This window comes from Onychostruthus taczanowskii, unplaced genomic scaffold (genome assembly GCF_017590055.1).
Source record: "Onychostruthus taczanowskii isolate IOZ18803 unplaced genomic scaffold, ASM1759005v1 scaffold29, whole genome shotgun sequence".
Lineage (NCBI taxonomy): Eukaryota > Metazoa > Chordata > Aves > Passeriformes > Passeridae > Onychostruthus > Onychostruthus taczanowskii.
The window spans coordinates 237941-251844 of NW_024500239.1; the positions used below are offsets into that span (position 1 = coordinate 237941).

At 38.0% G+C, this 13904-nt stretch overlaps 1 protein-coding gene across 7 annotated transcripts in view; it reads left to right on the forward strand.

Annotated features, from left to right (window-relative positions):
* Window positions 1–13904, forward strand: part of FHOD3 (formin homology 2 domain containing 3) — a 375703-nt gene that overhangs the window by 46825 nt on the left and 314974 nt on the right. For all 7 annotated transcript variants that reach the window (XM_041408064.1, XM_041408058.1, XM_041408059.1 and 4 more), the window contains exon 3: window positions 9273–9337. In XM_041408064.1, coding sequence (XP_041263998.1) covers window positions 9273–9337 — 65 coding nt within the window. The remainder of the gene's footprint in view (window positions 1–9272; window positions 9338–13904) is intronic.

The window sequence follows — 13904 nt, forward strand, 5'->3', positions numbered from 1 at the left end:
TCATCCCAGAGCCCATTGCACAGGTTCTTGAATATCTTCAAGGAAAGAGACTCTATATCCTCTCTGGGCAACCTGTTCCACTACTCAGTAAAGTGCACAGTAAAGAAATTCTTTCTTATATCCGGAGGGAGTTTCCTGTGTATGAGTTTCTGCCCATTCCCTCTTGTCCTAATGCTTGGCACCACTGAGCAGAGCCCGGATCCAACCTCTTTGACACCTTTCCTTCAGATACTGACATACTCTGATGAGATCCTCTCTCAGTTGTCTCGTCTGGAAGCTGAACAGGCCCAGCACCCTCAGCCTTTCCCCATAAGAGAGATACTTAAATCCCTTAACCATCTTTGTAGCCCTCTATTCTGTGTGCTCCAGGAGCTTCGCGTCTCTCTTGTCCTGAGGAGCCCAGAACTGGACACAGCACTCCAGGTGTGGCATCACCAGGGCTGAGTAGAAGGGCAGAATCACCTCCCTTGACCTGCTGCAATGTTCTTCCTAATGCACCCAGACCACTCCTAATGGTCTGGAACCAAAACTGTGGGTCCCACCGTGTGGTGGGAGCACTGGAAGGACTCTTTGCCTGAAGATGTGGAAATATCAAGTGACTCAGCTGTTGGAGGTTAATTTATTTTACTTTCCTCCTTGCCCTTGTCCTGTAGGTTACCAGTTCTTCAAACATTTTTCCCCAAAATTCCAGTTATTTCAAAGGCAACTGTTTCTCCATGTGTGAAGAGGTTTTAAACTAAAATCCTCATGTAATGTGAACTTCAAGTACAAGTGATGACAAAACCATATGACCAGAAATTACCTGGTGTAAAGATTCCTGGGAGGAATGTGCAGCCAAAGCTTTACAGTTACTGACAGCAGTGGGAAATACATAACCTGGGAACTGGAAAGCATTGGTCAAGTGATGTGTCATCTCTGAAGAAGAACATGATGCGAGGTTGACAAGAAGTGTGGAAACAATGCTTTTGGTTTTGTGTTCTACCCAGAAAAAATATTATTGTTAAAATAGCTCTTCTAATGCAATTCCCTTCACCATTTTCCAACTCATGAAGTTTGTGTTTTCTTAATACAAAAATATAAGATGGAAATTTAATTGAAAATGCTATCAATGTTTCACAAAATGAAAGGATAAACATCCCACTCAAAACAATTATATGAGTTGAGTTTTTGGGTTGGGAAGGCACATAGTTTCATTCATGAATGGCAGCTCTTGAAAAATAGTCATTTTCTGACTCTGAAGGCAGCAGTCAGCCCACAAATATTTGAGGGGCTGTTGGAAGGTTTTTGTTTTAATGTGTGGAAATTGAGCCATTAACAACTGAAAAAGAGCCAGCATGATGATTCAAAAAGTACAGGGAGGAAGTGGGGAGGGAATTCTCACTTTCCAGCTTCTGAAGTTTGCTTGCACGTAAACTACTAAAAAGAACAAATGGAACAAATGTTTCCCCTATTTTGAACTCATTACCTTTTAGAGAGTGTAAAAGTGATTCATTATCTTTTGGCAAAAATTATTACCTTGTGGTGAGGTAGGCAGAAGACTGCACCTTTTACCAACATTAGTAATAAATAATTTGGTGATATTCATGTGGCTTATAATGCATACTTGGTGAATCCCTTGATTGTTTCACTCCACACTTTTGAGGTTGTTATTTTCTTCCCCCTTCTCCTTCTAGCCCATTTTGTTTCCATTTAAAAACAGGGGGAAAAGGAAAAAAAAAAAAAGAAAAATAGCATCCCTGCCTAGTAAAGATACTTGTGAAGAGTTAGGGTGATGTAAAAACCCAGCACCTTGTAGTGTCCGTCTGTGGGTAGTCCTTATTTGCACAGTTGTACAGACAATGGTGTGTCAGCCAGGATGCTCTTCCTCTCACTGGCAGTCAGATGGTGGTGGTTGATAGATTTTTAGTGGGAATGAGGCAGTTATTTGTTAGAATCATGTTGACAAACACAGAATGCAATTTTAGAATAATCTGCCAGGAAAAACCATACAAATCTAAGCATTCTTTGTTCCTGTGTATAGTGTTTCGTGCTCTAATAATTGGCGAGATTTTGCCGTCCCAGTTTTTGCTTAGGGAATATGCTGGGACTGTTTCTACTTGTATTAGTAAAGTTTTAATTACTTTTATGCTTTGGTACTTTTCAATGCAGAGTGAACAGACATGAATGGTTGCTATCTGTTAACTTATTTTTGTCCACTCTTGTCAAACGATTGTTACTGTAGTAAACTTGTCATGATTCAGGAATGCTCTGAGTAAAACCAGCCTGCAGAATAATTAGATGACTTGCAAGTGTATGAACAGGATGCAGACATATTCTGACTTCACACTAATTTTTTAGATGGAGAAAATGAGGTAAGAAAGAAAAACCCACTGACTTCCTATGAGGATGAGTGTGTGTGTTTGCCTCGTACAGCCTTTCATGTACCAGAATAAGTTGCTAGTGCTGTCATACATTTGAAGGGTATTAGCATGTAAAAGACTTCTTTCTAATTAGTGATATTATTTGCTGAGCTCCTCTGCTTCCAGTATTCAATGGCAATAACCTGAGCTTGAACGTGACAGTTGGATCTTTGGATAATAATCACCTAATAACTTCAAAAACAATATTTGTTTGGATAAGATTTTCAGATGAGTTTCAGGGAGATTCTTAATTCTACTCTCCATTTACATGTGCACTCTCTCACTTTAAAAAGACTTGGCTTTTTTGCAACATTTTTTTTGAGGTGTCAGAATTTTTTTTCAATCTCTTGAATCTGCAGTTGACTGGAGAAGCATATCATAGTGAAATGGCAGTCAAACTGTATCTTAACAGCTTTGAAATCAAAGCCTAGGATTTATGCTATCTGATTAATAGCAGGTTAAAATACACTTTCCTTATTGTGTGTGTGTGCTGGCTTGCAGATCTTTTTCAGGGAAAGCCTGATAGACTCAAGTGCTTGAACTCTGGCAAAAATTTCATCCTTTATACATTCAAGAAGGAACAGTGTGTTTTCCATTGCTGCTGTGAAGCATCTGTGAGGCAATACCCCATTGCAGAAGCATTTTCCACTCCCTAAAAGGTGTGTGCAAGTGAAGATGGAAATGGATGGGTTCTAAAATGAAAAAGCAGAAGCCATTTGCAAAAGTAATGCACTCTGGAGCAAATCTGTTGCCATGTGTTTGCTTCTGGTGGCATACTGTAGTATAGGTTTTTTTTGTGGGAGTCAGTGATTCTTTGTTGAGCTCAGGAATTGCTGGATGCTGTTCTCATTAAGCTACTTCTGTTGGAAAACATGGATGTGATTATTGGAGATGGCTAATGGCCCACGAAAAAACCTGAGTGCTCTGAGAAGCTGTAACAAAATGTGAAGCATGTGTTGTGCATGTGTATTTTGAAAGCAGCATCTGTGCTAGATAGGTTTTCATAATGGTTAGATTGTTACATCAGGCAGAATTAGCTGCAAAATTGTCATAGGGTAAGTTGTCAGGTTAGGCTGATGTTAAATACTGTCCGAGTCTGGAAATAGTTTCAGTGTTACTAGGTTGAAGTTAGTTTTCATCCAACCTCTGCCCTCTTTGGGATAAACAGGCAACAGCTCATGGTGTTGGTTTAGCTGGGTTCAGTAACCCATTGTGTTTGCTTTGGTAGTGGTTCTGAAGGATAATGAAAAAAATCAGCTGGTTATTTCAAGAGAGCCTTGGTGTCAGGTAAATGTGTGCCTGGATCATTTGATTCCCTCTGGTTCAGAGTTGGCCTTGCTGTGAGTGATTGACTGATACTGCACTCCATAGCAGCGTGAAAAACTAAATACGGGGAGAGCTGGAGGCTAGGGGAGCAGCAAACCTTCCCATCTAATAGCAACTACGTAATGAAAATACAAGGTACCTGTACTGTTTGCCAGTATATGATTTTATTTTCCTTTATTTTCCTTGATTTGGTGAAACTTAGGAGGGCAAACCTGTAGGTTTTTGTTTAGTTCTACAAGTTAAAAGCAGGCTGCAGCTGGGAACCACTTGTGCTTTACAGCGCTCCTCTAAGGTAGGATGAGGAAGGGCCTCAGCTGTGCTCTTAGCCCGGTGCAGGGAAAAAGGTAAGGTCCATCCTCTGGACTCCCATTCTTACAATCCCTTTACTGCTATTGTGTGTTTGAATTGAAATTTCTACTATTCATTTTCCACCACATCTAAGCTATATTTCCAGAATCTTGGCTGATATATGAGGGAAGGGATACACATTAGCTTGAATAGCCAAACTTCTAAGTGCACAATCAAACTACTTTGTAGTTTTCAAAGGTTTTGCATAATTGTACTTTCTAGTACATCAAATGATTTTTCTCTCTGAGTTATTCTCAAGAATTATCTCTGTCTACAACTGACTGATAACACTAATCTTAACAGATTAAATCCCTGCTTGGAAAAGAGTACAATGAAAGTCATAGGAATATGCTACTTGAAAACTGTTCTGAGGGTAGGATATGGTTGCCTATTATAATCTATTTATTTATTTTAAAAAAGTCCTCGAAAAAAGAGTCACCCCAAGAAGATGCATTACTCTTAGTTGCTGTGTTGCCATGTGAATGTGTGTAGCACAGCATGAAAGACTGAAATCCAAGTTTGCTTTTATGGGGTAACGTTTTTTAATATACTTTAAATATTTCTGAAATAGGCGCGTGTACAGACCCTGGCTAAGAGCAGAACTTTGACACTCTCTTATCTACATTAACTGAAAAGATCCAAATTGTTGGTGAGCTAAAATCATGGCTTCTAACAGCATTGGACTCAGCTTGTGCTTATGATGGCCTTTTCATGATTCAGATGTCTGGGACAGATTTTATTTTTTGAGCAAATACAATGAAGAATAGTAAGTTTGCTTGTCTGTGAGACTACAGTGTTATTAAAACCATTGCAATTGTCTGCTGCTGTGCTATAAAACTGTAGCTTTTTCCATGGTTGTCAAGTATTGTGTAGAAAGCAGAGCAGGAGGAGCTCAGAAGGACATAGCATGGCCTTTTGTAGAATTAACGCCTTTAATCTAATGAATTTTGTTTATTGAGTTATTAAGCAATCATTAAGAAAGTTAGAGAAGTGATTTTCTACTTCGGTTTCAAATGATAAAATAATGTGTTCAGAATCAGGATATTGTTTCAAGCTAAAGGTATTGAATTGAAATATGTAGCCATTTGGAAGAATATTAGAAAATCTGAATAGTTGCTTTCTGAAAGAAAGTAAACATTGAAATAGAAATTGTATGTTAATTGGTACATTCTCCTATTTTAAAAATATGAGCTTTGTCAAGGAAATAATTGTGGTCTATCTTGCTAATAACGTTAATTAATCTTAATTACATATTTACATAAAAGTCCAATTTTTGATACCAGCAGGTATTTAGTGTAGGTCTGAGAAGAAGGATGTCATGTCTTAATAAAATAAACTCTCTTAAAATTTCCTTTCAAAGTTTCCTTGAAACATTAAGACTGTGTGTAGGTTTCTTTTAATGTGTGGTTTTGGCGTTAAATGATTTTTATTTTGTTTGTTAATGCTTTTTCCCCTCTGTATTCCTAACAACATTCTTGGTATTTTTCCCCTGGTCAAGGGATTGCTTAGCTCAGGCAAAGGCTTTGCTTCAAAACAAGTAACTGTTTAAGACAGTCAATTGAGGTACTATTTTCAAAATGTCACTTAAATCAAGGCTTGAAAATGTATAATTTAGGGAAACTATTTGTAATGTGGTACATAAACAATGACAAAATAAAGCATTTATATGCCATAAGACAGGCACTCAGTGAGCTGTTGGCATGTGCTTGTTTCTTTAATTTATTAGAGAAATTTAATATAGAAAAAGTTTTCTGTCTTGGTAACTACAAAGACTAGAAGTTAATCTTATAGCAATAACGATTCTGATCTCAACACAGATCAACAGAATGCTATTTCAGGAAAATATGTGAAATTTACCTACTCTTCTACTGCTAAATTTCAGCTATTAAATTGACTCTGTTAAATACTTACTGGATTTTTTTAATAAACAGTAGCCAGCTGTACTCACTGAAACTTTTTTTTTTTTTAAAAAGTCATATCAATAAAAATATAAACCTTAGTTAAGAGTAGATTACAAACTTTGTTACATGTCTAGATTTTGTTTTAACAAATGAACGTGTTTGTTGGAAATAGTCTTTTCTTCTGTGTATTTTTGAACCTGCTTTGTTTTTAATGCAAATGGCCTGTCTGTCCTGTGGTAGCCCCCTTCCCTGTCCTGATATCATGGCAAGCTTGACTACAAGCATGCTTGTTAATACTATTTGGCTAGTAGTTCATGAGTCTGTGAAATCACTGATGGATCTCAAGTTACCCTTTTTTGTGGAATGTTTTATTGTAATATGCTTTCCAGGAAACTGGTATGTGTAGAATCAGGGATGCAGTAATTTTCAGAGGTGATCTTCATTTTGCAAAAGTGTTATTCATGTTGCATGATAGTCAAAAGTATTCATCGGGAAATTACGTCATTTTTAATATTTTACATGTGACTGGTCGTATTATAATTAGCTGCTGTGTGGTAAATCTAGTATGCCTAAACCACACAAAATGCCTCTACAGTGATGATCATGGTGTGGCCTGGGGGGAAGTGGGGGAAATGCACCATCATAAGTGAGTCTTCATCTTTGTAATTTCTGGGGCTTGAATCACATTGATTTTGGTAGGCTGGAAAAATTGCCAGTGCAACCAGTGGGACAATGCTTGTGTGTGTGAGCTTTTTATGTCTTGGGAGGTATTACAGTTGCAACGATAGTGTAGAACAGAGCCTGTAGAAGAGAGCTTGCTCTAGGTTTTGCTTTAAGTTTTCAAGGGTGTTTGTAAGGAGGTGAGGTTGAGGAGGAAGTAGCACCACTGCTGAAGCTTGGAGAACTACCAAAAATAAGGCCATGTTTATACTGAGAAACATTGTGCATTGGATTTTTAGAAAAAAAGGAAAAATTCTGTTAAATTGTAATGGGCTTGAGTCTCTACAGACCTTAAAATGGTGCTGGTTTCACAGGTCCTTATGTTTAGTCTCTCTCAGATGGCTGGGCACCTGCTGTCTGTTCTTTCAGCAAATGACCACAGATTTCAGCAGAACACTGGTGAAGTCAGTGTACCCTACAGACTGCTAAAATACTAGAGAGTTCTATGATAGTAATGTTCATTATTTGTTAAAATAGCAGTCTCTTTTAGTTGATCAGTTTTTCAGGATGGGAAGAATAATAAGTCTGATTATATAGACTTCCTTTTTCTTTGCTAATTCTGGGCTATCCTTTTACAATTCTGAAATAAACAATCTTGACTCAGTTCTTCCATTTTCTGATTTATCTTGGAGGATTTATGTATGTCAGGTGTATCAACAAGTCCATCAAGGAAGGGAGATGAAGAGAAGCAGTTTCTGTACAGAATCAGATGTTTTGAAGGGCAAGAGGTTTGGTCAAAAACTCTTTACTAACTTGGCAAATTCAATATTCTGGAATATTGAATCCTGGCACTCCTGTGGGGAGGGGCAGATGTTAAAAATCTGCAGAATATGAACACAGGCAAAGACTGTGTCCTACCAGAACAACTGGAGGCATTTAAATGGACAGAGAGGCCGTCCTAAACCTGGAACTGCTGTAGGGAATTTCACAGTTTCCAAACTACAGCCTGCTTTTGTGGGGGCAATAGCATGTGCTGCTTGGCACTTCAAGTTATGAAGAGAAGGGTGACACTTTGGCCACTAATGATGTCCAAGTGGATCCTTTAAAGAGTAATTTTGATTAAAGGTTTTTGGTTTTGCTATTTTTTTTTTTTAAAAAACCCTCTGTTTAACTTTTTTAAAGAATCTATAGAGAAGTAGATTACTGATACTGAAACTATGTCCTCTATTAGCAGGAACGCATGTCAACATTAACCACTTTTTTTCAGGTCCTTACTTTTCTTTGTTTTCCTTTATATTTCCTAAGGACAATAGTTTTCTGAAAATACCTGTCACTACTTGCCTTCCTTTATTCCCCTGCAGATCTTTCTGACAAGTAATATAAAATGTTTTGCTTATTTTTTGCATGAAAATAATAAAAAATATTTTTGTTCTGCAAAATAACTGTAAGCAGAAAAACAATAAGGTGGGAAAGAACTTCTGTTGTTACTAGAAAACTGTTTTAAGTTACAGCCAGCATAAGATTCTGCTGGGTGTCTTTGTAAAGGATTTGGGCCTGAATCCTCTCAGCAGTTGCAAAATATGTAACTGAGAAAGGTTGTGCGGGTTTGTGCTCTAACTTGTATGTTGAAGTGGGTCTATGGTTCGCATGACACAAATTAAGGTGCATCTGATTGTGTTCTAAAAACAGTGTGCCCTCATGAGTGTTTTCCCACAATAAATTCACTGAATCACTGAATGGCTGAATAGGAAGGGACCTCTGGAGTTCCTCTAGGCCACCTAGAGCCACTTGTTCAGGAACTGCCCTTTTAGTTTCAGAAAAAAATGGGAGAATACATTGCTGTACAGGTGTAAAAGACATTTGGCTTTTCTTACCCTCCCACCTTCCGACAGGTGAGCAGGTTTGGGTGCAGAGACAAGGTGTTGTTGGTGCCCTCATGCTGGTTTGCAGGTGTAGCACTAGAAATCAAGAACTGTGCTCTTGTCCAGGTTGAAGAAATGCAACTAAAAGTAATTTGGCTGAAACCCAAATGAGGTATTTAGCAGCTAATTAAAATAGTCATTCCATTTGAGCCCAGTATGGAACTGAGAGTTAGAGTGAGGAAGGACCTCATTTTTGTCTCTTTGCATGAAAACCAGCTACATTTGTGCTTTAAAGACCCATTAGGCTACATAAGCAGGCAGAGCTGTGAAAGTGTCAACAACCTCTTGTTTAACCTTGGATTTTCTTTTACCTAGCATTAAAGTATTTCTGTGAAAAGTAAAATGTGCAGTCATAACTTCTCTAATACAGTTTTCATTGTGGTGTGCTGTCCTTGGCAAGTGTCCAGATGCCTATCCAGCCACTCTCTTGCTCCCTGTCCTCAGAAAAGGGAGGGGAAATAGGATAAAAAAAGCTTGTTGTTTGAGATAAAGATTGAGAGATCACTTAACCATTGCTATCATAGAGAAAACAGTCTTGATGAGGAAAATTAATTTATTGCAAATTAAAATGGAAGTGGATTATGAGAAACAAAGACAAAATTTCTAATGTTTTCCCTTCCCTCCCACCCTTTTTTTCCTAGGCTCAACTTGACTTGTTTATTTCCAGTTCCTCTTCTTCCTCACTATACCTTTATATACTTTTCTTCTCTTTTTAGGAGAGGCAAGAAGCACAGCATAATTCTGAGGACCCAGCTGTCAGTGAGAGTCCATGCCTGCATTGGTAAGTTAAGTTCCACATGTCTGAAAGAGAACAAATAAACAGAATCAATTTCCAGGAAGCAAATCTGGGGAGAATGAATAAGACTTGTCTGTGTTCCAAATTGACAGTAATGGCCAATAAACTGATTTTATTATTTTGTTTGTTGCATGCTGAAATTAGGTTGTATTAGCTACACTGCCTTTAAAGCATGTTAAATATCACAGGGAAGTATAGCATTTGACAGTGAAGTCAGATGGTTGGGTGGTTCTTTGAAGAATCTTCAATTATCTGTCTTGTCACAGCCTTGTGCACCTGAAAAAAGACTGTGTTCTAGCTTAGGAATGGGATCTAAAGAATTGTTGGCTGACAGCTAACTGCTATATTTTAATAGCATATAAAGTTTATTACTTCACATCTTGCAGAACGTGGTTGCATATTTGTCATTATCACAGTGTCAGTGTCTTAAAAACCCTGGTTAAAACAAAGCTATCACAAGGAAAAGTGTAATGAAAGCTATAATGCATGTGTCAAAAGAGCTTTGAGGTTGCATGAAAGGAATCTGATGGTCTGGGATGGCATTAATATGTTCTCCAAACTTCTACAGAGCAGAATGTTTGAGTGTCAGTGGCAAAGCTAATGCTCATGTCCTGGTGGCAGTATGACAGATTCTATGTGTGGCTGGTTTAAAACAAAAAATAAAAAATCCTGTATGTCTGTGCCACAGTTGTTTTCAGGTTCTCTGTAGTAGATTCAGCAGTGTAATATGTTTAACTTATTGGTCTTGCTTTAAGATACCATAGATAAAGCCTTGAAATATAGGTATCTTCCTTAAAAGGAAGACAAGGATTTCAAAGTTTTGTGTCATTTCTACAGTAACTTTTGGAGGATTCAGGCTTTAAATACAGCTAAACGTTTTCCCCTGCCCCCAGGATATGTTGTGAAGTGGCATTTCTGAGAATTTGAACTGAGTATAAGCAACCTACAGAATTCCACAAATACCTCTCATTCAGAACAATGTCTAGGCTGCCTTGTGCAGGAACAGTTTCTCCTCTACTACCATTAACTTGAGGAAGAAAAGTAGAGCAAGCATACGTGTTAAGTGTTAGAGAAGGAACAGAGATGATGCAAAACCTAAACTGATTTTATAAATGTGAGTGAAATTAAGAACAGCTTGGAGAAGATTGTTCTTGTTAAGTCTGGAAGTATATTTGGCAAAACAGACCAGTACAGCAAGACAAGATTTGATAAGTTTCCCGGATTGAGGTTTTATAAAAAGAATTTTCATGTAATTTTTTTTTTCTCCAGAGTGCAGCCATCGAGGAATTGGAGCACATAAGGTTCTGAGTGTCGACGTGTGGTTGCATTGTTGTTATCTGTTTTCATTGAAGCTTACTGTGGGCAATTAGCCATATTACTGTGCAAGTATCTTAATTGTTCCTGTATGAAAGTGTAGTCCCTTGTCAGGTGCTGTTGCTCTCTGGCGGCAGTGATGCATTCAGCAGTGAGTACAGAGGAAGCCAGGCTGCAAAACTTGAGTCCAGATTTCAAACTCTTAGAGAAGAGGTGTGTTTGGATATGGGCTTTTGGCTTGGTTCATTATAGTCAGAAAAGCCAAATGCAAGTTCTGGTTCTAATTTCCATCCCCCCTGCTGTAGTTTAGATTTTTGGGGTAAAATTTGTTTCAGCCCCTAGCTGGATGTAATGTAGTTTCTTTTCTCTTATTTTCTTTTTCACTTCTTTTCATATCAAGTTTTGTCTTTTTTTTTTTTTTTTTTTTAATAAGATAATTTGAAAGAGTTGGGGAATATTTTCTTTTTCATACTACTGGAGGTGTTTGCAGAGCTGTGCCTGGCAGTCAAACCTGTCATGGAATAAGAGGGTTATTTCCCTGGCACAGTGGGTACTGCTGGTGGGTGTGTATGTGCACATCAGCTGCATGTTAATGTCTCTTTTGAAATGCAAGCATTAGGTTTAGATGTTAAAAGATATGTTAGGTATTTGGAGTAGAAGCCAGGAGATAGAGGAATCTGAGATGGTGTTACGTGGAGTAAAACTGTCATGCTTTGGGTGTTTTCTTTCAGTCTTCACAGTCGCCATGGAAAGCATTGTGGTTAGCCATGTTACTGATTCTGCAAAGTCCCCAACAGGTAGCTAGGGCTACTTTCTGAGAAGGTGTGGTTTGTTATGTTGTGACCTTTCTGCAGAGCCTCCTGTCATCTTTGTATTCAGAGTTTTACTTTGTTCTTAAGTGCTGATAGGTGTAAAGAAATAGCTCTCCTGCGTAAAGAAATAAACTCTCCCATTTTGAAGCTGGATCAATATTTTTTTCCTTCTTCTTAACTTACTGTACTTTTAAATTGTGGGAAATAACAGAAGTGTTTATGTTCAGATGTCCAGATAAAGTTTTCCATCGTTAGTGACTTCAAATCTCTGGAGAATTCATTGGGCTTCAGTGTCAGAGCATGCATTGACTACATCTACAACTACTGATATTTTTGAGACCCAGGAAGAATTAGCAAGTCTCATGTCAAGTGGGGTAGGGTTTTTGGTTTCAAGCGGAGCAGGGAAGGTATAATACTTAACTTGAGTGTAGAAGTTGTGGTATTTTCTACCCTGTTAAATACAAGTCCCTCTTAACTACCTTAATTTAATGCATTACTACTTTCTCTTCTCTTTTTTTTTTTTTTTTCAGCTCTCAATTTGAGTTCTTTTCTTATGTGCATACTAAGAACTTTCAGCATAAAGGAATAAATTTTCTTTTAAATATTATTCTATTCTCCCATTTTGGCTTAATCCTGATTAAATTATCAGGATTAATTAATAGCTAATATTTTAAGTGGTTTTAATACAAACTTCAATATTTAGAATGTTTCTTTAAATCAAAGGAACATTGCTGAAACCAGTTCTGTTCAGAGAACATAACTAATTGAAAATTATAGATGTATTTTTGTACTTGTTGATGTCCAAAGACTTTAGTGGAGGAATCATAGAATCAAAGAATAGAGAGGATTGGAAGGAATCTAAAAACCATTCATTTTTAACCTAATGACTAAAAGTCAATTAGTTCTAACCCCCTGCCATGGGCAGTGATGCCACCCACTAGAACAGCTTGCTCAGGGCCTCATCCAAGCTGGCCTCCAACACTTCCAGTGATGGGGCATCTGCAGTTTCTCTGGGCATCCTGTTTCCATCTCTCACCACTCTCACAGTAAAGAATTTCTTCCTAACTTCTAATTTAAATCTGCCCTCAGTTAAAAACTATTGCCTTTTGTCCTATCCATATATAAAGGCACTCTTCTTTTTTAAAATACTCCTTTTATTACTGCAAGGCTGCTATAGGGTCTCCTTGAAGACTTGTCTTCTCCAGGCTGAAGAGTCCCAGTTCTCTCAGCCTTCACAGGACAGGTGACCAGAGGGCTGGAGCATCTTTGTGCCCTTCAGACCTCTTCTACCAGGTCCATGTTCTTCCTGTGCTGGGGACCCCAGAGCTGGATGCAGAGCTCCAGTTGAGGTCTCAAAAGGGCAGAATAGAGGGGCAGAAGCCCCTCACTCACCCTTCTGGCCACACTTTTGATGCAGCCTAGAACATGATTGGCCTACTCTGAGTGCTCCTTAAATCAGATAGTGTTGACTGTAGGCTTTTCTTCCCACAAACTTTCAAATTTGACCTTTTATTCAAATCACATTTATTATGAGTTACTACCCTTGTGGGAAAAGTACTTTTAGTATTTTTGGCAGCCATATGACTTTGTATTTAGTTGTGTCTTAACGTTATTTTAGTTTGTATATATTTAACAATTACAGGGCTCAGCTGAAGCCTTGATAAAGTCTAATGTAAATGGGAATGTAACTATAGGGAATGAACACCAACAATGTCAAAAGTTTTAGTGCCCTGAAACTAAATGGAAGGCTGTAGTCAGAGCAACATTATGACAGTGAAGTTTTAAAGATCTTTACCAGCTCCACTTTTCCCGCAGAAGGACTCGGTTTAACCATTCGGTCCTTGGTTGGCCAGCTCCTGCTTCATTTGTTTGTTCATTGCTTCATGGCTTTTTTCTCATAATCTGGTGTGATCTCTGAGAGAAAAGGCACCATTTGCTCTCATATATCTGGATGCTTTATTTAGCCCAAGAGAGCCCCCATGTCCTCTTCTAAAATGCTTATTCCTGTGATGTTAAATCAGGAGGGTTGCAATCAATGCTGAGAATTATGTTTGGACAGGGATCCATGACAATGACTTAGAATGATTCTGCCAAAAAAAGTTTGGTATAAGCTTCAGTTGTTAATACAATGTAATACAAGAAGAATGCAAATAACAAAAGTTGATGTGATTCTGAGTGAATGTATTGACCTGGGATTACTTAGAGTACTGTGGTTTGGAAGGTTAGCAAATATTGCAAGGAGTATTTTAAATTTTATTACCTTTTTGTGTCAGTTTATTATTAAAAAATCCCCCCCAAACCCCAAGCCAAATAAACAAACAAAACCAACCAAAACAGACACCCAGGACCTGCAGCTGGTTATTTAAATGCTTTTTCTCTATAAAATTACAGTTTTTGTATAGTTAGATCTCTCTCCTGTATTTGTG